At 36.0% G+C, this 21,700-nt stretch overlaps 1 protein-coding gene and 1 long non-coding RNA gene across 2 annotated transcripts; one reads left to right on the forward strand and one right to left on the reverse strand.

Moving 5' to 3' along the window:
- Nucleotides 1–1,146: 1,146 nt before the first annotated feature.
- On the forward strand, nt 1,147–9,869 carry LOC116301403 (threonine synthase-like 1). Its single transcript, XM_031710456.2, has 10 exons — nt 1,147–1,360; nt 2,133–2,279; nt 3,000–3,228; nt 4,031–4,309; nt 5,126–5,850; nt 6,647–6,886; nt 7,193–7,611; nt 8,092–8,170; nt 8,302–8,358; nt 9,150–9,869. Exons 1-9 carry the CDS (start codon nt 1,250–1,252, stop codon nt 8,308–8,310), a joined length of 2,238 nt encoding a protein of 745 aa, XP_031566316.1. The 5' UTR covers nt 1,147–1,249; the 3' UTR covers nt 8,311–8,358; nt 9,150–9,869.
- A 7,954-nt stretch (nt 9,870–17,823) lies between these two features.
- On the reverse strand, nt 17,824–21,687 carry LOC116301414 (uncharacterized). The gene is made up of 3 exons (XR_004197728.2): nt 21,347–21,687; nt 20,938–21,035; nt 17,824–20,103 (listed from the first exon to the last, which is right to left on the reverse strand). It is a non-coding gene; the product is annotated as an uncharacterized LOC116301414 (long non-coding RNA).
- Nucleotides 21,688–21,700: the final 13 nt, after the last annotated feature.

Genomic DNA, 21,700 nt, shown 5'->3' on the forward strand with positions numbered 1-21,700 from the left:
TTTTATGCTGTAGAGTGATTTTACTTGGCCCATGAAACAAAGTCATATAATTAGCGACTGACAGTCAAAGTAAAACAAAAGAAGGCAATGGAATTAGTGTCTACTACTATATATTACCTTGATTATTCTTTCACTGCAAAGTAAAATCACTCTACCCTGGGATCCAGAGGTTATTTAATAATTTTTCACTCTGCCGTTTACTGTTTAGACAGAAAACACAGGAAGCGAATTAGAACTGGCTCTGGAGCCCAGGGTAAAATCGCTCTAACAGAGCATAAAATCCACAAACAATTTAAAGGGACTTTTACTTGGTTTATGCCTCTTTTACAAAAATTATGTTTCCCTTTCTCTTCAGTCCTTTTCTCTTTTTCCTCTTTCTTCATTTCCTTTTATTCCTATTTTTACTATTTTCTACCTCTTTACATTTCAATTCCTTTGAAACAAGCACAGAGAAAATGGTTTTAAATATTAAAATTTCAGTTCTTGCTATACATTTTATAATACTGCACACTGTGGTTTTCAATATTCTGAGAACTTGCTTCCTGTGATGTGCACGCTCAAATGTTTTATTTTGCTGGTGACATTCAATATTGAAAGCTGCAGTAATAATATTTGACATAATTAAATTCCATTCATGTTCATTCTGTATTTTAAAAACTGTGTAATCCACTAGTCAAATTTTTTTTTGAAAACACGTAAACAATTTAGTGGTCGTTTGGTGGATGGTCTTAAGAAGGGTACTGGGAAATAAGTTGCAATTCTTATGTCCACACCCCCCCCCCCCCCTCTTCCTCCCTTTCCCCCCTCCCCCTCCTCCTCCAACTCCTCCTCCCCTAGTGCAAACCAGATGCTGCATCCTCCCTCGAATTTTAAATTTCATCTCAAAAATTTAAACAAAGAAAAATTTCATTCTTCTTCATCATTATTTGGAGGGGGAGGGGTCTGGTACAAAATTAGATATTCCATGTTCATGTTTTTTCTATCCTGATATCCTGACCCAACCTTTTTGTGATGTGCATTTTTCAGAACTCCTTCCAGATGAATGCAAACACCCATTTTCACCCTGCATAAAATCAATCTTGGCCGACCGTTACCCTCTAAATAAAGACAATTTCGGTATCCCTGTGTTACAGACGGCCCGAAAGCTTGCATGCGGCAGTTGTGGTTAGCTCTTTCTAAAAATCCTGTAAACCAGTAAAACTTGTGCTATAATCACTAAATAATATAGAAGGTTATAAATTATCCAGTCATGTACAAACGTACATGCTTACACATTTTCCAGGATTTTTCCCGCCTAAAATACAAGCCAGTTTTCACGCGACGGGCCTTTGCTTCATCCTATGTGGAGCATTTAAAGAAGGTAAGCGCATTAATCATTAAATAAAAATATTTCTCTAATATTACTAGTATTTAAGAATAATAGTTGCCTTTTTCTATCAATTTATTGACTTGTAAGCTTACTTTGGCTCGAGAAAAACACTTTATTCAAGACTTTGTGAAATTCAAAATTGTACACGAATTTTCCATATCTTTTTTAGACTTTTTGAGTGGTAGATTCTTTTGTTTATATGTGTAAAGCATTATATATATTTGTTGGACATTCGATTGTTATGTAAAACTTGATTTATCTACTTTTAATAAAAACAAAACAGCGAATAAAACCTCTGGAATCAGCTGGAGATCTAAAAAAACATTGGACACGTAAACAAACCACAGGAAGCCCAACGGCAGTGCTCACATTATTCCTCTTCTCTTCTCCCCTTTACATCTCCTCTTATCTTGTCTTACCTCATCTTGTTTGCTTTCCTCCCTTTGTCTTCTTCCCTCTTCTACTCCCATCTTGTCTCCACTTGGTTTGTCATGTCTCATTTTGTACCTCCCATTTTATTGTTTTGTCACCACAACTCCCCTTTTCTTGTCTTTTCTTCTCTCATCTGTTCTCTCATCTGCTCTCCTCTCATTCCCCAGTTCTTCCCTCAGCACCTTCCCTTAGTTGTCTTTTGTGCTGCTCATATGTAGGTTACTTTCTAATCTGTTCCTATACTGTGCAGTGTACATAAAATATGTATCTTGTGTCTATCTTGTGTCTTAAAACAAATCTGATGATGACATTATTTTTGTATAATTACCAGAGAAATGACAACATTATCCTAATGGGAAGTCCTGGTGCAGGGAAGACTACCGTTGGAAGAATGGTGGCAGAGGCAATGGGCAAGACATCCATTGATGTTGATAATGATCATCTTGAGAAGGTCTGGGGTATGACAGTTGCACAGAAGGTCAGTAGGTAACAGTGCAGAGCATCTACAGTGGCTTTCCAACAACTATGTCTAAGAACAGGAATAGTTATAGGTTTTTCTATGACATGGCAGCAATGACACCCAATTTATTGATATAGGACGCAAAAGTACATGTACCATCCCACCTTCCTTCCCTCTCCAAATTAATTTCTTGGTCCCAAAATTTATCAGTTATCCATCTCATAATTACCTTTACACTGCTAGTGTGAATTTTGTGAAGTATGAAACAATAACTGGTTTTCATATCCAATTAAAGAATTGTCATCAATCTCTTTTGTTATATCATCCAACATGGCTGCCACATCTTTTGTTATATTATTCTCATGGGAAGGATTGCAAACTAGCAATTTAGTGAAAAAGTGGTAAAAAGTTTAGTATTATTATTCTAGCCTGCATTCATATATTTCCAAAAACCAACTTTGAGTTATGTTGGAAAATCACTTTCATAAATATTGGGGGCTTTATTGGGGAGGGGGGATGGGTAGTGAGATTTGCTAGGTAGTTGTTTCATAAAAAAAGTGACCCCTCCCTGGTTTTCCATTCTGTTTGTTGTGGAAATTATATGCGACTCAGAATTTTTATGGCTCCCCTCTACCTGATTGCACAAATCAGTCCATCTTCTTCCCCCCCCTTTCCATGGTAAACAAATGAATGGTTCCTTGTAAAGGACTCTCTCTTATCTCTAACATCTTCCTACAGCTTACTGAGGTTGGGTCAGATAGATTCATAGAAGCTGAAGGCCAAGCTCTACTGCAGCTTTGTTGTAACGATGCAGTGATATCACTGTCTGGTTCCAACCCTATGCATAAGTCAGCCATGAAGCATGTACAGTCCCTAGGAGCTGTTGTGTATCTTGACGTTGATGATGCTGATATACTGGGTCGTCTGGAGAGGATGAAAGTTGATAGGATAGTTGGGCAAAATGATGGTAAGAAGTAGTACTTACGTAGGGTAGCACTTAGCACCTGTAGCTAACAAACCCGTTGTTTTTTGTGGAGTCATTCACGGGAGGATAATCAGATAATCAGATAACCCGTTGAAAAACCCTCAAAGAACAGGAAAGAAACAAACGGAAATTCTACTTATAACGTCGGTAGTTCCTTCAGTTGAAATTCTACCGCTATCAATGGAAGCCGATGGTGCGCACTTTACCCCCTCTCTTCATCAGTGCTCTGTTTTAAGAATATTCAAAGCTGAAGCTACACGAATTAAAAAATATTTTCCCGCGGCATTGTTGGTCTGCGCATGTGTGCGCATTTGTATGAGACATGTTCGGCGCACTATGCGTGTTTCCAAGCGGATGTATGTGAGTGATTGCCTTGTATGTGCACTGGAGAGGTGCGCGTGCTGTTATATGCATGCGCATTTGTAAGAGTGTCATCGTGCATTGCTTTTATGCATGGTTATAAACTATGATTTATGTTTCCAACTTTGTGCACACATCTTTTTAGATACGCGCCTCATGTAGTGAATTTTTTAGTTCTTTCAGTGCATCTATTGATATATGCATACGAAATTCATTAAAAGATATCTGGCGCACATTTTTTGGGTTGTACGCCCTATATTCACCCGAGATATGCACGTGCGCGCGCGGGTTGTAATGCGTGTACGCAGGTCCTTTTAACTGCTTTTGAACTCCGATTTCAAATCCGACTGCCATTCCTTCAAAAGTGAACTGAAATAAGACTTTAATCCTAATATTAACTGTAAGTCTAATCTACTTTGACCAGGAAGCACAATCAAAGACATATTAAAGTACCGGAAACAATTCTACGAGACCAATTACGACATACGAATAACCTGCGAAATAAATGAATCTCCCGAACGTATAACAGACAAGGTGATACAAGGTGTGCGCTCCATGGAAACACGGCCGTGTTACGTAAGCACAAGACACAAACCAGTAGAATTCAAAGAAAACACTAGCTTCTTAGATGTTGTGCTTCAGGGTCTTGCGGCTGATGGAGGACTTTTCGTTCCTGCACAAAAGATACCGCACATGACTCTAGGTAAGGAAATGGTTTCTTTTTACAAACATAATTTATACGAAAATTTCAACAAAAAAATGTGGACAAAATTGTTAGTTGTATACAGCTATTTCAAAAAAAGTTTTGTGTAGGTTTTGTTGCATGCTGCTTACCAAGCTTGCACTTTATATATTTATATGTAAGTTTTTTTCAGCAGAGAATAAGATATACTAAAAATGTGTAGACAAAGTTTGTGAAATTTTCATATTGTTGTCGGCTATTAAACTCACATTGCCTATAGTTTAGTTTTTTGGCTTGGTATGCAACATGCAAAACTGAAACCTTCACTAACCTTTTTTGAAATAGCTGTATACCACTAACAATTGTGTCAGGTATTCGTTTTTGATCATTTATGTGGCATCAGATCTTGAAAACCACTTCGTTAAAAGTAGACGTAAAACTATATGACGACCATTATTGTGCTCTGCTCTTAATTGGCCCTCTTTCTGATCCTATTAGAAACTTCCATAAATGCCAAACATGCATTAAACCTGATCCAATCACGTTGCATGAATAAGGAAGCCATTTAAGAGTTGGAAAGAAGTTGGGGGACAAGTGCGCACATTTTGGCGCAAAAACATGCACTCAACCTGATCCAATCAGAAATTCCCACTGCATCCAATCACGTTCCATGAATAAGGAAGCCATTTAAGAGTCGGAAAGTAGTTGTGGGACTAGTGCGCAAATTTTGACGCGCCAAACATGCATTCAACCTAAAAGGCCATCGCTATTATATGCAGGGCTTTTTTGTTTTTCCTTTCATTTTATTTTATTTTTCGTTTCTCATTTACCTTTCAGGTGAGTGGTCTAGGCTCACCCAATGCACATACCAAGAGCGCGCACTAAGAATACTAGAAAAATGGATTTCGCCTCTCGATCTTCACCCTTCCTTACTACATCAAATGATCAAAAAGGCCTACCATACAAACTTCCAACATCGTGAAATTGCACCCGTAATAAAACTAAACGATGACTGTTATATTTTGGAGCTTTTTCATGGCCCGACTGCATCGTTCAAAGACCTTGCTCTACAGCTAACGCCTCACTTCTTTCGCGAGGCTGTAAATTCCTCAAAGAATACTCGGAAGTATCTTATTCTAGTAGCTACATCCGGAGACACTGGGAGTGCGGTGCTGGACGGATTCGCAAACGACAGCTCTATTAAAGTATTCGTTCTTTATCCCAATGAGGGAGTGAGTCCAATACAAAAAGCACAAATGATAACGATGGATAACTCGAGCGTCGACGTCCTGGGCGTTCAAGGTGATTTTGATTTTTGCCAAAGTGCAATCAAAAACGTTTTCAACGATGTATCTTTCTGTAAAAGACTTCAAGAAAATTTTGGTGTGAATCTTACAGCTGCGAATTCAATCAACTGGGGAAGACTTGTTCCTCAAGTTGTCTATCACGCCTCGTCGTATCTTGATCTTGTGAAGAAAGGAGTCATTTCTATGGGAGATAAAGCTGACGTTTGTATTCCTACGGGAAATTTTGGAAACATTTTAGCTGCGTATTACTCCAAGGTAAGCTATTATCATTGTTTTTATTGTCATCATTATAGTTATATGCATTGTCATCGTCATCGTCACCATCATTATCATTATTATTAGCATCATTATTATTATCATCATCATTATCATCATTATCATTATCATTAGCATCATAATCATTATTATTATCACTATCATTAGCATTATAATCATTATTATTATCATTATCATCATCATCATTATCATTATTATTAGCATCATTATTATTATTATCGTTATCTTTATTATTATATTAATTACAGAGGGTAATGGATAGAGTGATTCTACTTGGCCCACGAAACAAAGTTAGTTAATTTACTAAAGCTTATAATTAGTCAGTGATAATCAAAGTAAAACAAAAGACGACAATGGAATTAGTGTCTACTACTATGGAATATGCTCATTCTTTTTTCACGGGCCAAATAGAATTACTCTAGAGGGGTAGTACTGATGTGTTTACCATTTATTCGTAAAAACCGGAAATTCCGGTTGGAATACAACCGGTAAAACATGATGAAAGATTATTGTCCCTGATGAAAGATTATTTTATATATGACAAATGGTATGTGTCAGTGCAATCGGAAAGTTCCGGAATACTTGGTCTTACAATTGAGGTAATCCACTTTTCCCGCTCTTTTCGGTTCTTTCGGTAGACACGAGTGCCCTTTTTTCGAAAGTCAAAGTTTCCCGCTCTTTTTATTAGCGAACGAATTTCCTACCGGATGGATTGGTTTGAATGGTAAGCACCTCTGGTTTAATTTTCTTCATTATTCTCCCATTTTACAACCAGGAAATGGGAATTCCATTTGACAGGATCATTTGCGCATCCAATGAGAACAACATCCTTACGGAGTTCTTCCACAGCGGTGTTTACGACATGCGTGGAAGGAACCTTCTCTGTACCGCGTCTCCGTCCATTGATATTCTAAAATCCTCGAATTTGGAGCGGTTCTTGTATCACGTGGCTTCAAATGATGCTGAATTGGTTACAAAGCTTTACAACTCTTTGGAAGAGAACGGACGTCTTCAGGTAAAGTTATATATAAGGCGGAAAGGGAAGGAGAGGAGAGGAGACTGAGAGGAGGGCAGAGCAAAGGAGAGCAGAGAAGAGAAGAGAGGAGACCGAGAGGAGAGGAGGGGAGAGGAGAGGAGGGGAGAGGAGAGGAGAGGAGAGGAATGGACAGAGGAAGGGGTGGAGTGGAGATAAGACAAGAGAAGAGGCTTAAACAAGACACAATCTTCAGTCTAATATTCCAAGGATAGTTTTAATTTGTCAGGGAGGATTTTAAAAGATGTTTAAATACATAGTTTTCGGTTCGTATTTTTTTCTAACCAGATCTCAGAATCCCTTCGTAAAAACATTTCTTGTAAAATCCAATCTGGATGGACAGCACAACAAAGATGTCTCGACACCATCAAAAAGGTCTCCAATCAGACTGGCTACCTCCTAGATCCGCATACCGCGGTAGCTAAAGATGTGGCTGATCAATTCACCACCCCTAATAAACCCCTAATAATCTCAGCCACAGCTCACTACAGCAAGTTTGCTAAAGACGTGCTTGGAGCACTAGGAAAAGAACCTGTATCAAATGAACCTTTGACGCTGATGAGAGAGTTACAAAGACTAGATCCACGCCCTGGTATGCATAAGCGCCTTGGAAACGACGTGCGCAGGCCTGAAATTCACAAGAGTATTTGCCAAGCTAGCCTTGAAGCGATTAAAACAACACTTGAGACGTTCTTGGGGTCTGACCGGTAAGATTATAGAATACTGAATACATTCTAAAACTAAGGTGATAAGCTTCTCACAAGAGAAAATGAACCAAGAGAAGGAATCCCCGTGCCCCATCATGTGCACACTTTGATGCTATTTTTAGAATCATTGATGCTATTTTTAACTCGTTACCATACCCGCGCGATAATCATGCTTCCCTTTAATGCCTCGTTTTTGAACACGAAAAGCGCCATATTTCGTTTCGACGACAAAAACACAGGCTTTTGTTTACTGCAAGACTGGAAGCCGCCTACCCTCAAGAAATCAACCAATCAGGTTCTTCGCTCAAAATATCTCCAAGCTAAAAATAGCATCAAACTGTGCACATGATGGTTACAAGGCTATATAGGTAGGATCCCTTCTCTTAGTTCATATTCTCTTGCTTCTCATCATCATCTTACAACTAAAACATGCCATGGGCTTCCTGTGGTAGTGAAGCACGTGTACCCATCATGCTTCAGGGTCTCTTTGACAAGAACAAACAAGATGGCGGGTGAAGTGAAGCTTCGAGGTGTGGACACAAACTTCGACCATTATACGGTAAGAAATGCTTCAAAACTAGACTACACTAGACAAACCTTAAGATAAGATTGAGTTCTTCCCCTGTATAAATTCATTTGAGGCTTTCTAAAAATGTTCGCTGTTAAATAAGTATTTGCATCATGCTTCAGGGTCTCTGAAAAGAAGAAACAAGATGGCGTGTTGACACAAACTTCGACCATTACACGGTAAGAAATGCTTCACAACTAGACTAAACTAGACAAACCTTAAGATAAGATTGAGTTATTCCCCTGTATAAATTCATTTGAGGCTTTCTAGAATTTTTCGCCGCTTAAATAAGCATTTAAATCTGACATCTTGTTTGGTTGTTGCACGTGGCAGACTTTCAGGGCTAAAAGTTTTGCAAACTTTCTTGTTCTGACCTTAAAAAAAACACTCTATGACTGCTCAATAAATGCAGAAAGAATTCAAAGTTGATTTAGACATGATTTTCTTTTCTTACTTTTTTTTGTGCAAAAATTTGAATATTTCTAACCGTATATCCATCAACAAATTAAGAAAAAAGAAAGGCAGTCTAAGCATTCAGCCCAATTTTACGGATTTGCTTTCGTTTTAATTAAAACTACAGTCAAACAAGATATATTTTTTGCAAAAGGGAGTGGTTGACAAATTCTCCTTGGTAGGGCCCCCTAGGGTTGTTCTTTTTTTATCAGGGGGTAAGCAGTAGAATTCCCTTGTAACCTGCACCCGGACTCCATGATCCATTATTACTTTAAAAAATGGTCCAATTGTATAAGTGTGGTGCGACTTGCATTGTTTTGTGTGTTCCCCTCTTGGGCTTTAATCACACGGCAGCCATTTTTATGGTCCTGAAAACAAAAGTCTTTGTTCAGAAGTTATCAAAATGGGCTCAAAAAAAATTCCACTGCCCCACCTGCTCCCAGATAAAAAATGAAGGGACCTTTAGGCTTTACTCACCTTGGAGGACCATCATACTGACACTTTATTGTTTTTTTAGTTGGATCATCAAGGATATGAAGTCTAGCTGAATCTATAAGTGTTAGTTTTAGATGTTATTTAGTAAAATTACACCAGCGAAAACAATTTTCTTTGAATTGATTGAGCACCAGTGTAATTCTACTAAATACTTATTCACCACTGATTGAGTGGATTCTGGTTGATATTTGCCTCAAATATTGGCTGATCTTCACTTTGTCTTTGGTGAATAATCTTTAATTATTAATTCATCTACATATAATGCTTTGTTGTATGTAGATTTGTTTTCACCACTTTAAGAATAAGAACTCAAACTATCAAAGGTTGTGCAAGCTTTTCGTTACAAATGAAAAGTGACCACATCTTTTGAATTTTCTTACAATTTACTAAATGCTGGTAACTTATGTACATATAATGTCTCCTTTGGACGTGATGACTGGCTGGCTTGGATCAACTCTACATATTATGACATATATTTGATTGATTATGATTTTGATTGTCTTTTGTTGCATTTGACTGATATTTTTTGATCTTTATTTGTCTCACTTTGAATGATTCATTTTACATTTGATTGATTATTGATGTACCAGAAAAAGTTTCTTTCAAAATTTTGTATATTCTATTCAAACTACTTCTATGAATTTTTTCCCAGAGACAAGCAATGATTTAAGATACATTTTTAAGTATTTTGAATTTGAGTTACAATATTTTCATTACTCTAATTCCTTTGCTTTAATTTTTTTCAACGCTTCTTTTTGCTTTTGAATCAGATTTGGCAAATTCCAAGAATCTGAAATTTGGAAATAAGCTTTTTCCTCAACATTTTCTTTGTTTGACATGTTTACAGTTTGTACAGTATGCTCTCACTGTACTAAAAAATTCTGTGATTCTAAATGTCTTTTTTTTTTAATTAAAGGAAAAAACAATCTCTTTTTATCTTTTCATTTGGTTCATTGATTTTAGTCATTCTGCAACCATAGTAAGTGAGAGGATACTGTATACATCATGATGATTGTTATTCTCATTGATGCATTTGATGATACAGTAGAACCCCACTATCTTGTCCTTGTTATCGTTACTCACTGATCAAGAGAATCAAAAAAAGGTTTTCGTACCTTTGCATACTCTTATCAATTGTATTTCCTGATTTTCATGTCGTGTCTGTTTTCTCAATCAGCGTGTAGCAACTAAGACAGTGATAACCAAATTCATGATCAATCAGCTGCATTTGACATTTTTAAATGTTATTATTGGCTTTCAATTTATCCTTTGAGCATATTAGATGAGATAGTGTGGTTCTACTTTCTTTGATTACCATATATTATGATGCTTTAATAAAGATTTGCCTGCTACATTCTGTACTCCTGGTTCACTCCCTTCAACACGGTAAGTCAAGTGCATAATTTACCAGCATTAAGTCTTGTATTTTTCCACCAATGTCCTCTTTTATCATCCAATTGCTTTTCTGAATCTCTTACATTGCTATTTAAAAATATGGTAGACCATGTATTTTGCTATTGCATTTATTTCAAATTACTCAGAGGATGTTGGTTGGAAGGTGCAATTTTCTAAATTACTTTTCTCCGACAAGTTCTTAGTTACCTTACAAACACTAAAACTTGCAGAGCAACAGATGAGTCAATTGAAGTAATTCACTTAAATAAGTTCAACTAAGTATCATGGTCAAGAGATTTAGGCTTTCATGTGTATGCCAATTTTAGTTTTTATTTTTTTAAAGTTAGTACAAATTAAACCTATTTTGTACTACTGTAGTCAATTTTTTGGCCCATTACCTGTTGCAACTGCTTGTAGTGTTTGTACTCATCAGTGGAAATGGTTCCATTTATTCTTAAAGTGGTGAAAATATATTAACTTAGGACTATGAGTGGACACACCAATGGTCAGATAGAAATACTGTACAAAATTCTAATTGGATATTGACTGATGTTTTATGGCTATGCCATATCAATCCTGTTTCAAGTTCTTTCTGTAATATTATATTATCTAAATATTTTTTATTTTTGGCCACCTTTTACATTGTTTGGGTAAAACCTAAAATCATTAAAAAAAACCTGAATGCCTTTCTTAAAGGCCTCACCAATATTATCTCTCAGCTCCAATTTCATCTTTTCTTTTGGTTCCATTTACTTAATCACCAATGAGGAAAGTCTCAAAACTATAAGTGACTTTATTGTATTCCACAAAATGTACTTACTACTTAAAAACCTGATCGGAAAAAAATACAAACGAAAAAAAAGTTATTTGGCATCAGTATTTCACAGGACTTGGTGTGTTCATCTCATAGTCTGACAAAGGTGTTGCTTGAGTTAAAAGTACAACAAGAGATAACAAATGGTATACTAAAACTTAGTTAATTTCTGTCCGACTCTGAAAAGAGTTTTATTCGTTAAAAAGATTTCAAATTGAAAATGTTATTTTAAAAATCAAATAGTATGTTGCCATGTTTCAGGCACTGAATGGATTTGTTAACTAAAATGATTGAAAAAATGGGCTTATCTGATGTTGGCGTTATAATGGCTTGATATGTTTTTCTTGCCACTACCTTTGGACTTCAAATTGCAAATACCAAGTTGGAAACAATATTATTAACAATATTACTATCATTAAGTGAAGGAAAATCAAAATTACATACCCGGTTGCAAACAATTTATGATTGGTCAGCAAAAAAATACCATTTGTTACTCTTGCTGTAATGCAGAATAGATCGTATAGGATTGAGTAAACCATGGTACAGTCTTGAGGTGCCAGGATAGATTCACTCTGATTTCATCTTAAAACCATACTATAACACACTGCACTATACCTTGCCATACACCATGGTTTGCTGCAATCCTGTCTAAGTCAATTCTGTTACAAGTACTGGTAAGGCTCAGTGTAGACATGGAACTTTTCATTGATCAAATATTAAATGTTGGGAGGTATCTAAAATCAGTCATCCAGAATTGGGTCTTTTCGAGTTTCATAAAGCTCCACGCAAGCTACCCTCTAATCAGTTAAAGGCGGCTTTCAATCTGATTAGATAAAGTAGATGAAAAGTTCCAAGTCTAACTGGGCCCAATTAATACTGTATACGAGGCATAAAACCAGTTTTATGCCTCATTTTAGTTTTCAGTACCAGTCTTTTAATCAAGCAACACCTTCGTCTTGAGAATCCTAATCAAAAGCTCTGTCCCTGAGGTCATCAGTTCATCCTATGCAAACCCTTAAGGGTGGTCCTTAACACTTTGTTGAGGGCCATTTTTTCTTAAGGGGAGGGTAGGTTTGAACTTTTGATCTCAGGGACCTTCGTCTAATTACCCTAGGGGCAAAAAAAATCACAAAAAGACTTAGTATATATTTTTTCAAAATTTATGGGGATTTTTTACTTTTTTTTATTTTTTTTCATTTTTTTTCTTGCCAATTTGAATTTTTTTTATTTTTTTAAGCCAATTTGAATTTTTTTTCTTTTAAAGCCAATTTCTGTTTTTTTTTTTGTTTTTTTTTTCGAGCCATTCTTTCTTACCTTGCTGATGCATACCAGACTTGCCTTGTTCCTTGCTTGTGGGTGGCTGTCTTTTTGCTTGTCCAATTTTTCATCTGAGAACCTAGACCTTACCTGGATTTGAACCCTTACCTTCAACTTGCCTCTTGTCCATTAGCCGGTGCACTTGTGTTGTATACTGTCAGTTTATTTGTTGAAAGTGATGGGACTGATGTACCTTAAGTCATAGGGCTTTGTAATGGCTTGCATTAATTACCGATTAAAAATTCTGATGCATAATTAATGTCTTGTTTATTGTCTGAACGAAACAATGGGGTAATTAGCAGAATAAAGAAAGGGGATTAGATGGGTGGGGTCTAGGTGATAAGCTAACCAAAGGGTAAAGGTGCTAAGTTAGCCGAAGGTGCTTAAGGGGATTAGATGGGTGGGGTAGAGGTGCTAAGCTAGCCAAAGGGTAAAGGTGCTAAAGCGACCAAGGGGTGCAAGTGGGTGTGGTGCAGTGAGCAAAGTACAACTAAGGTTGCAAATGATGAACATGCTAAAAAAATCCTAAGTTTTTGGGCGGGAAAAAGCTTTGAACCATAGATCAGATCACGTGACAAGGAGCCTGAAAATTTTCTAAGTTTTTTGGCGGGAAAAAAAACGAAAATTTGAAAAGGGGTGTACCACGAAATAAGCAAACGGTAAAATATTTTGAAACTCATTTATTATACATCGTTAAAACGAATACATGTAAAACACGTCAACTTTAATTCAAAATATTAATCTTTTGCCAAAAAATAAATGGAATTTTTTTAACGTAATATTTTGTATGACCTGAAGCACGTCGATTGAATATCGCGACTCTCTTGTTCCATTTTTGATTCTTTGCTTTGCTGGCTTCCATGATTCGGTAATCTAGTTTAAAAAAAGGTAGATTAATTAAATAAATGAATAAGAATTATATAAACTTGTATAAAGAAATCAATTTAGAAAGAAAAAATAGAAAGGAAAACTTATAATCTTGTGGGCAGTAATCCTTCTCTTACCAAACCCTTCTCTTCGATTTTTCGTTAGAAAGCTGAGAAGGTTTTGGGTACGAGAATGGATATTAATGTACGTAATTTAAGACTCGGCTTCAAATTTAATGATGGAAGGTGATAAATGTATTCTATATATGAATGTAGGAATTAGATATAAGGGAGGGACGAATTTGAGGGTAAATAACTTGCCAAGAAGTGTGTTTTTTTCTGCGGGTTATTGACGAGGTACTGCTAGGTACAACTATATATAAATACAACAACATTCTAAACAGTTCTAAAGATTGGCCGCCGGTACAAAATCAGTATAATTAAAAACCAAAGAAGCCATTGCGCAGTTTAATAATCTTACTTCAGCATTGACGAGCAAAAACATACTCAAAAATCAACGAATTTCGACTATTTTTATTCGTTTTTCTAAACCTAATAGTTAGACAAAGTTTCAGTTTCGCATTACCTTTAGTTTTAGACGTCTAGGATCTTTATTACGGCTGGTTTCTTGACATTTTGGAACACTTTGATGGCTTCTTCTTGTTGTTTTTCAAAATGGCGGAACAGAACAAGCTTGTTGGATGTCTACGAATCCCTTGAGAATGAAAAATCTGCATGAAAAAGAAAAGTGTACTCTTAAAAATCGTGCTTTATACAAAAACACCTTTTGTCTTTAAAGATTTTAGAATGACCATTCCCTTGAGTGTCATATCTTTGTCTCTATGGACAATGAATGTAGATAGCAATTAATAAATTGTTTAAAAATGCAAGGTTTATTTAAAAATATGTCTTAAAAAGCACTTCAGTTTTAAAGTAACAGGATATTTAATACTTCTTAAAACAAACTCCTTATATTTTTGCGGAAGGCATTCTTTCATTCATTCTTTTTTAAGTTACATAAACTTGCGTTTTGTGAATGCGGTTATTTAGCGCAAAGTGAGATGTATTATTAATGTAATCTTTATTGAAAAAGAAAAGATAAAACATACCAAAGTATGCAAAAGTTTAAAAACAGTAGACCGCTGACAGGGTGAACGCAGACCAGAAAATTCTTTCACTCATAACACCATTGCTTTCATATGATCGGAAAAAATAATTCTAGAAAAGTAAAGCCCTCATCCTTATCTTTCTTTTGTGTATATTTTTCTACAAATATTTATAATCTCACCAAAATTTGAGACCTTTGACATTCTTTTGAATTAATGCGAAAAGTCCAAATATCTTTGTGCCAACATTTAAAGCTAATAAAGAAGTTTCTAATTCATCTTGCGCTTTTTGAGAGAAATTTTTATTTTTTCTTCTATGAAGCGTTTTCTGGCGATCAATGGAGTTTGGGATCCCTGTGGTAAAATAATGAAACCACAGGCAACCCAGACTGAAATGTTTTCGCCTTTCCATTTTCAACGTTCTCAAAACTTTTCCAAACTTTTGTAAATGCAGTTATTTAGAGCATTATTGAAGGTGTTATTCACGAAATTTTTGTTGAACACGAAAGGCAAAAACATACAAAAATATGCAAAAGTGTAAAAACAGTATACCGCTGACTAGTTGACCGCAGACCAGAAATTTCCTTCCCTCATTACGCCATCGCTTTTAAATAATCGGAAAAAATAGTTTCAGAAACATAAAGCCCTCATCCTCAGCTTTCTTTTAGTGTATATTTTGTTTATAAAAAGCGGTTTTTTAAATTGACGAAAATTTGGGATTTTCGAAAAAACGCGATTTTAGGGGTCGCAACTTCAAGAGCCTTGTTCTCTATAAAAAATTGCGAAAAATCCAATTTTTTTTGTGCCAAGATTTAAAGCTAAGAAAGCAGTTTCTAAAGCACCTAGTGTTTTTTGAAAGACGTTTTTAGTTTTTCTCCTATAAAGCGTTGTTTGACGATGGTTGGATTTTGGGATCCCTGTGGTAAAATAATACAGGTTCATAAGACCAGAAATCTGAATTTTCAGTGGCAAAAAAAGTTTTTATATTTTATGTTTGTGTTTTTTGCTTAAGATATTATTTCAGTGAAATCGAAGATGCATTCGAACCTGTGAATCGTTTCCAAAAATGATAACTAAATCTATAGTAAGGCTTTATTAGAATTTATTTTTCTTAAAAAAGATCAACTTATACCAAGCCGGACAAACGAAAGGCAATCCTTAAATAAATTAATAAAATAATGCAATTCATATAGATTGAATATTAAGGATAATTTGTTTTTCAAAAGATTTCTATTCTTAACTATATTTTTTAAAAGCGTTTTGGATACATATCCGTCAGGTTGTTCGATTTGCGCAATGAAATTTCAATATTTTTTTATATACCGGGCTTGCAAAAACCTGGAATTCTCCTGAACAAAAATATCCAAAAACAAGTTTCATATGGGATCAAACATTATGGATTCGTCGCTTTTGAAAGGATTTTTATATTTTCAATTTTACTTTTTTAAAGCGTTTCTGGAGGTTGGTGATTGCACGGGTAGCGATTTCCAAATTGTTTCTTGAATACCGGGCTTACAAAAATCTGTTATACTGGAATTCTCCTGCTTGCAAATGTCCAAAAACAAGTTAAACAGTTTAATATGGGACTGAACATTATGGATTTCTTCGCTTTTGAAAGGATTTTTATATTTTTACTTTACTTTTTTAAAACGTTTTTGGAGGTTGGTGATTGCACGGGTAGCAATTTCCAATTCGTTGCTTAAATACCGGGCTAACAAAAACCTGTTATACTGGAATTTAATATGGGAATTTAATATGGGACTGGACATTATGGATTTCTTCGCTTTTGAAAGAATTTTTATATTTTCAATTTTACTTTTTTAAAGCGTTTCTGGAGGTTGGTGATTGCACGGGTAGCGATTTCCAATTCGTTTCTCCGGGCTAACGAAAACCTGTTATACTGGAATTCTACTGCTTGCAAATGTCCAAAAACAATTTAACAGTTTAATATGGGATTGGATATTATGGATTTCTTTGCTTTTGAAAGGATTTTTATATTTTTAACTTTACTTTTTTAAGCGTTTTAGGAGGTTGGTGATAGCGCGGGAAGCGATTTCAAATTTTTTTTTTTTTTTTATACCAGGCTTAGAAAACCCTGTTATACTGGAATTCCTTACACGAAAATGTCAAAAAAAACAAGTTAAACAGCTTAATATGGGATTGGACGTTATGGATTATTCGTTTTACAAAAGATTGCTATTTTTAACTATATGTTTCTTAAAGCTTTATAAGAAGTCAATTTTCTTATTTAGACCAAATGATTATTTTACCACAGGGACCCCAAAGTCACCTCAATGTAACCACAGGTATCCCGTAAATGGTGCCGGGGATAAGGTTAATTAGAGGATCACGTGGTTTTTATTGCGCTAGAGTTAACCTTTTGATGTGGCAACAAAAATCTTCCGAACTCCCCCCTCCCTAGCTAGGGATAAGCAGTTGTGTATGTTATACAATATCTTAAACAAATACCGAAATACACCTAATTAGTTTGATTGGAAAGTGACAAACCTGTAGTTGTTTTGTAAACTGAACGTACTGAGCATCTAGGTGTTGAATCCAGCCAGATTCTTGACTTATTTCGTGTTCCATCGTCGTTTCTTTGCTCAATCATATCATCAACATGGAGGACAACACAATAAAACTTTCTCAAGATACAGTTCAGTGCTCAACGAATCTAAATTTGCTTACCAATAGCTTTTTTCTTATTGGACTATTGAACAATGAAAAAATCATCCTGCAAGACGCCTATTATTCAAGACCCGAGATAAAAGGAATGCTTTTTGAGCATTGCTATTTTGTGCTAAATAAATCCCTTTGTTCAAAATTTCTGTAAAAGTTATCACTCACTATAATAGTGGGATTTCACTTGAGCCGTGAAAAAATAGTGAGCATACATAGTATACACTAATTCCATTGTTTTCTTTTGTTTTACTTGGACTGTTAGTCTCTTATTATCCAATCTTGTTTCAGGGGCCAAGCAAAATCACTCTGGGGCAGGGTGGAGTCAGGTCCCAAGTCCAGACTTTATAAAAGTCAATTTGAACCACACAAAAAGTCATATACACTCGCAAAATGACATGCGACATTTGCCTTCCCCCCTCCCTCCCCCCTCCCTCCCCCCTCCCAGATATCCAGGCATTGCAATGGGCCTGCTCTAACATCAAATACCAACCAACAGACGAAATTTATACAGTGAAAATACAACTTTATTAAATTGATATAAAATGCGATGGCATTTTTTTAATCCTATTCGTTACCGTACTCGGTTATGCCAGCGTATAATCGGGTAAATACGGGTTTACTTTTTATTATAGAAATTATATTGAAGAAAATATTGCGCATCAATGTAATGCATGTGCACCGTGAAGCGCGCGTCACACACTAACTGTACACGATGCATCTAGCCAACTACACAAGCATTGGGCACAACATGTAAATGGACAGTGCACACGATGTATCTAGAGCAAATCATTTACGTATAAGTTGTACCGTGACCGTGTCGTGACCAAGCAGTACTATCGCGCGCTGTCGTTAGCTTAAACAATGTCGTCAATCTCGAACAGCTTTATATGTGCGCAACCTCGTACAAGTAAAAGGACACTAAATTATCATACTTCACATACAAAAAAAACATACAAAACTTTCTGCGCATTAAGAGTAAATACATTATACTCGAGCGACGAGTGCTGTTCAGCTATGCCTATCAAATAATGAACATATATTTATGTACCCTGCGCATCTAACATATCAAATACATAATTGTGCATCATATACTAACAATATACCCTTTGCATCTAACACACCGGGTGTGCTCAGTGTATCTAATACATGTAGAGTGCACAGGGTATTCAATACTCACTGTACCCTGCGCATCTAACATATTGAATACACCGTGCATCATATACTAACAATATACCCTATGCATCTAACACACCTGGTGTGCGCAGTGTATCTAATACACGTAGAGTGCACGGGGTATTCAATACTCACTGTACCCTGCCATCTAACATATTGAATACACTGTGCATCATATACTAACAATATACCCTGTGCATCTAACACACCTGGTTTGCGCAGTATATCTAATACACGTAGAGTGCACGGGGTATTCAATACTCACTGTACCCTGCGCATCTAACATATTGAATACACCGTGCATCATATACTAACAACATACCCTGTGCATCTAACACACCTGGTGTGCGCAGTATATCTAATACACGTAGAGTGCACGGGGTATTCAATACTCACTGTACCCTGCGCATCTAACAGTGAATACACCGTGCATCATATACTAACAATATGCCCTGTGTATCTAACACACCTGGTTTGCGCAGTGTATCTAATACACGTAGAGTGCACGGGGTATTTAATACTCACTGTACCCTGCGCATCTAACATACAAATACACCATGCATCATATACTAACAATATATCCTTTGCATCTAACACACCTGGTGTGCGCAGTGTATCTAATACATGTAGTGTGCACAGGGTATTTAATAGAGTCTAAACAATATAACCGTGAAACTTTAGAAATACTAAATAGCACAATTTCATGCAAATTCTATTGTTTTCTATTGTTTAATTAGCACTATTTTGTACTATTTAGTAATTAGTGTTTCACGGATTAATTGTTTGCACTCTACTCACTGTACCCTGCGCATCTAACATATCAAATACATAATTGTGCATCATATACTAACATAATATACCCTGTACATCTAACACACCTGGTGTGCACAGTGTATCTAATACATGTAGAGTGCATGGGGTATTCAATACTCACTGTACCCTGCGCATCTAACATAACAAATACACTGTGCATCATATACTAACATAATATACCCTGTACATCTAACACACCTGGTGTGCGCAGCGTATCTAATACATGTAGAGTGCATAGTGCACATACCTCATGCATCTAACATATATGCAACATATATTAACAATATACCCCATGTGTCTAACACATCTAATGCAGACAGTCGTAATACCTTCTGGGCATTTAGTATGTGATATAACACAGAATAGCCATCCTCTGATCAACATGGGTCTTACTCATGTGACAGCCATGTTTATTCTCAGAAGAACAAAAACCTTTGTTTAACATAAAGTACTTGAATGAGAGAATCTATTGTTCAAAGCAACATGGCTGCCTTATGAAAAACGCCAACAAACACAGCACAAAATTGAGGAGGTAGCTAAACTTTTTGATAAATTTCTCTGAAATTTTGAGGAAGGGGGCACACATAATATTACGTTTGTAAAGGGGTCTACCACAAAAAATGGATCTTCAAAACTCAAAATCCATATCACCCCACCCCCTCCCCTCCCTTCACCCTTCGTCCTTATGGACGGTCACTTATGTAGAATATCCCTCATGTCTTCGTGTCACTGATTTTAAAGACTTTGAACATCACCAACATACTTGTTCGTGAAGACCTCCACCTTTCTGAAAGAATCTAGTTTGAAGGGCTAAAAAAGGAAGAAATAAATAGAAATTTATAACTTATCACGTCCACATAACAAAAGTGAAACACCATTCATCACAGTTACCATGGCAATGATCAGATATCAAATACTAAACCATTATTGGATGAGATTGGGCATGATATTGTAAATTATCAAGACCAATAATTAGGCTGTGTTATCTGCCAAAGCCAAGGCTGAGGCAAATAAAACAGTCGATGTCCTGATAATTTACAATATCATGGGGAAAAAACTGAATTCAATGATTGTTTTATTATACATTTCTTAAACTAACAATGAAGATTTCATTCTGCTTTAAAAAAAATAGCAAATATATTTCAATTTCCATTGTGATCTCGAGTGAACTTAACATACAGTAAATGTATATCTGCAGGAAAACCTACAGATAACACAATTATCATGTTGAGTTCACACGATATCAGGGATTGGCTGAGAGGTCTCTGCCAATGAAAAGTGAGATAGTGAGAAAATGTTTATACACAATCTCTAAAATTGTAATTTTGTCAAGGGCAAAGGTACCCATGCCTGTGCATTGAAGTGAGGATGGTGTTGACCTTGAAATGATAGACACATGTGAACAATCGTCCAAGCTGTTAAGGACATTGCCATAATATCTTCGATGCACAGGCACAGTTACCTTTCAAGATGGCACCAGGAACTGTGAAGGGGTCGAGTTGACATTGCAGTGCATTTTGGGACTATAAAGGAGACATAGCTCCAAGACATGTCTATTTTGTCCCCTAAAACAGTCCCACAATGCACTGCAATGCCAACTGGACCCCATTGTCTCCTCAATCTGTGAATGCTTAATGTTCTCACCTTTCCACAGGAACTGAAAGTCTGATTACCAAGGCAGGATTTCCACAATTCTTGGTAGTTTTTACATTCACACTTGTAAACTCTCTAACTGATGTTACCTACAGAGATCAAATGCAAATATTTAAGAGACAGGATCCAATAGTAACACCATACACTGGACAAAGTAAGTGAGGACTGTTGGCAAGTCTCTCCAAAACCAATAACTACAGTGAATATAAAGAAACAGGAAGTACTATAGTGCATCACCAGGAAAAAGTACTATGATAGAAGATATGAAAGTGCATCACTATGCAAATAGTAATTTGATCACAATTAATTTGGTAGAAGAAAGGAATTGTTTAACCTATGAAAAATTCTGAGCAAAAACAGCAGAGAAGAAAAATAAAGAAATGTTCAAAAAACGATTCACCTTAAACTGTGTAGATCCTCAGAATAGATGTTTTCTCTCTAAGAGTACAAGCAATGGAATCAATTACTTATATAATTATACAACTTCTCATTAATCCCATATAGGTAACTGTCCAATTATTTTCTTAATTGGACAGGTCTTGTTGATATGGGATTAATTAGGCAGCTATATAATTAATAGGTAATGGGATTTCATGCTCCCAAATTAAGAAATAATTAGAACTCGAAAAATTCCTCTGACTGCCAAATTGGACTCGGCCTACAGCCTCATCCAATTTTGTCAGTCCTCTGAATTTTCCTCGTCCAATTATTTCTTCATTGGACAGCATGGAGTCCTATTACACATACTAATAGT

Source organism: Actinia tenebrosa, unplaced genomic scaffold, assembly GCF_029948245.1.
Source record: "Actinia tenebrosa isolate PJP-AT-01 unplaced genomic scaffold, QUT_ActTen_1.0 PGA_scaffold3__52_contigs__length_22856419, whole genome shotgun sequence".
NCBI lineage: Eukaryota > Metazoa > Cnidaria > Anthozoa > Actiniaria > Actiniidae > Actinia > Actinia tenebrosa.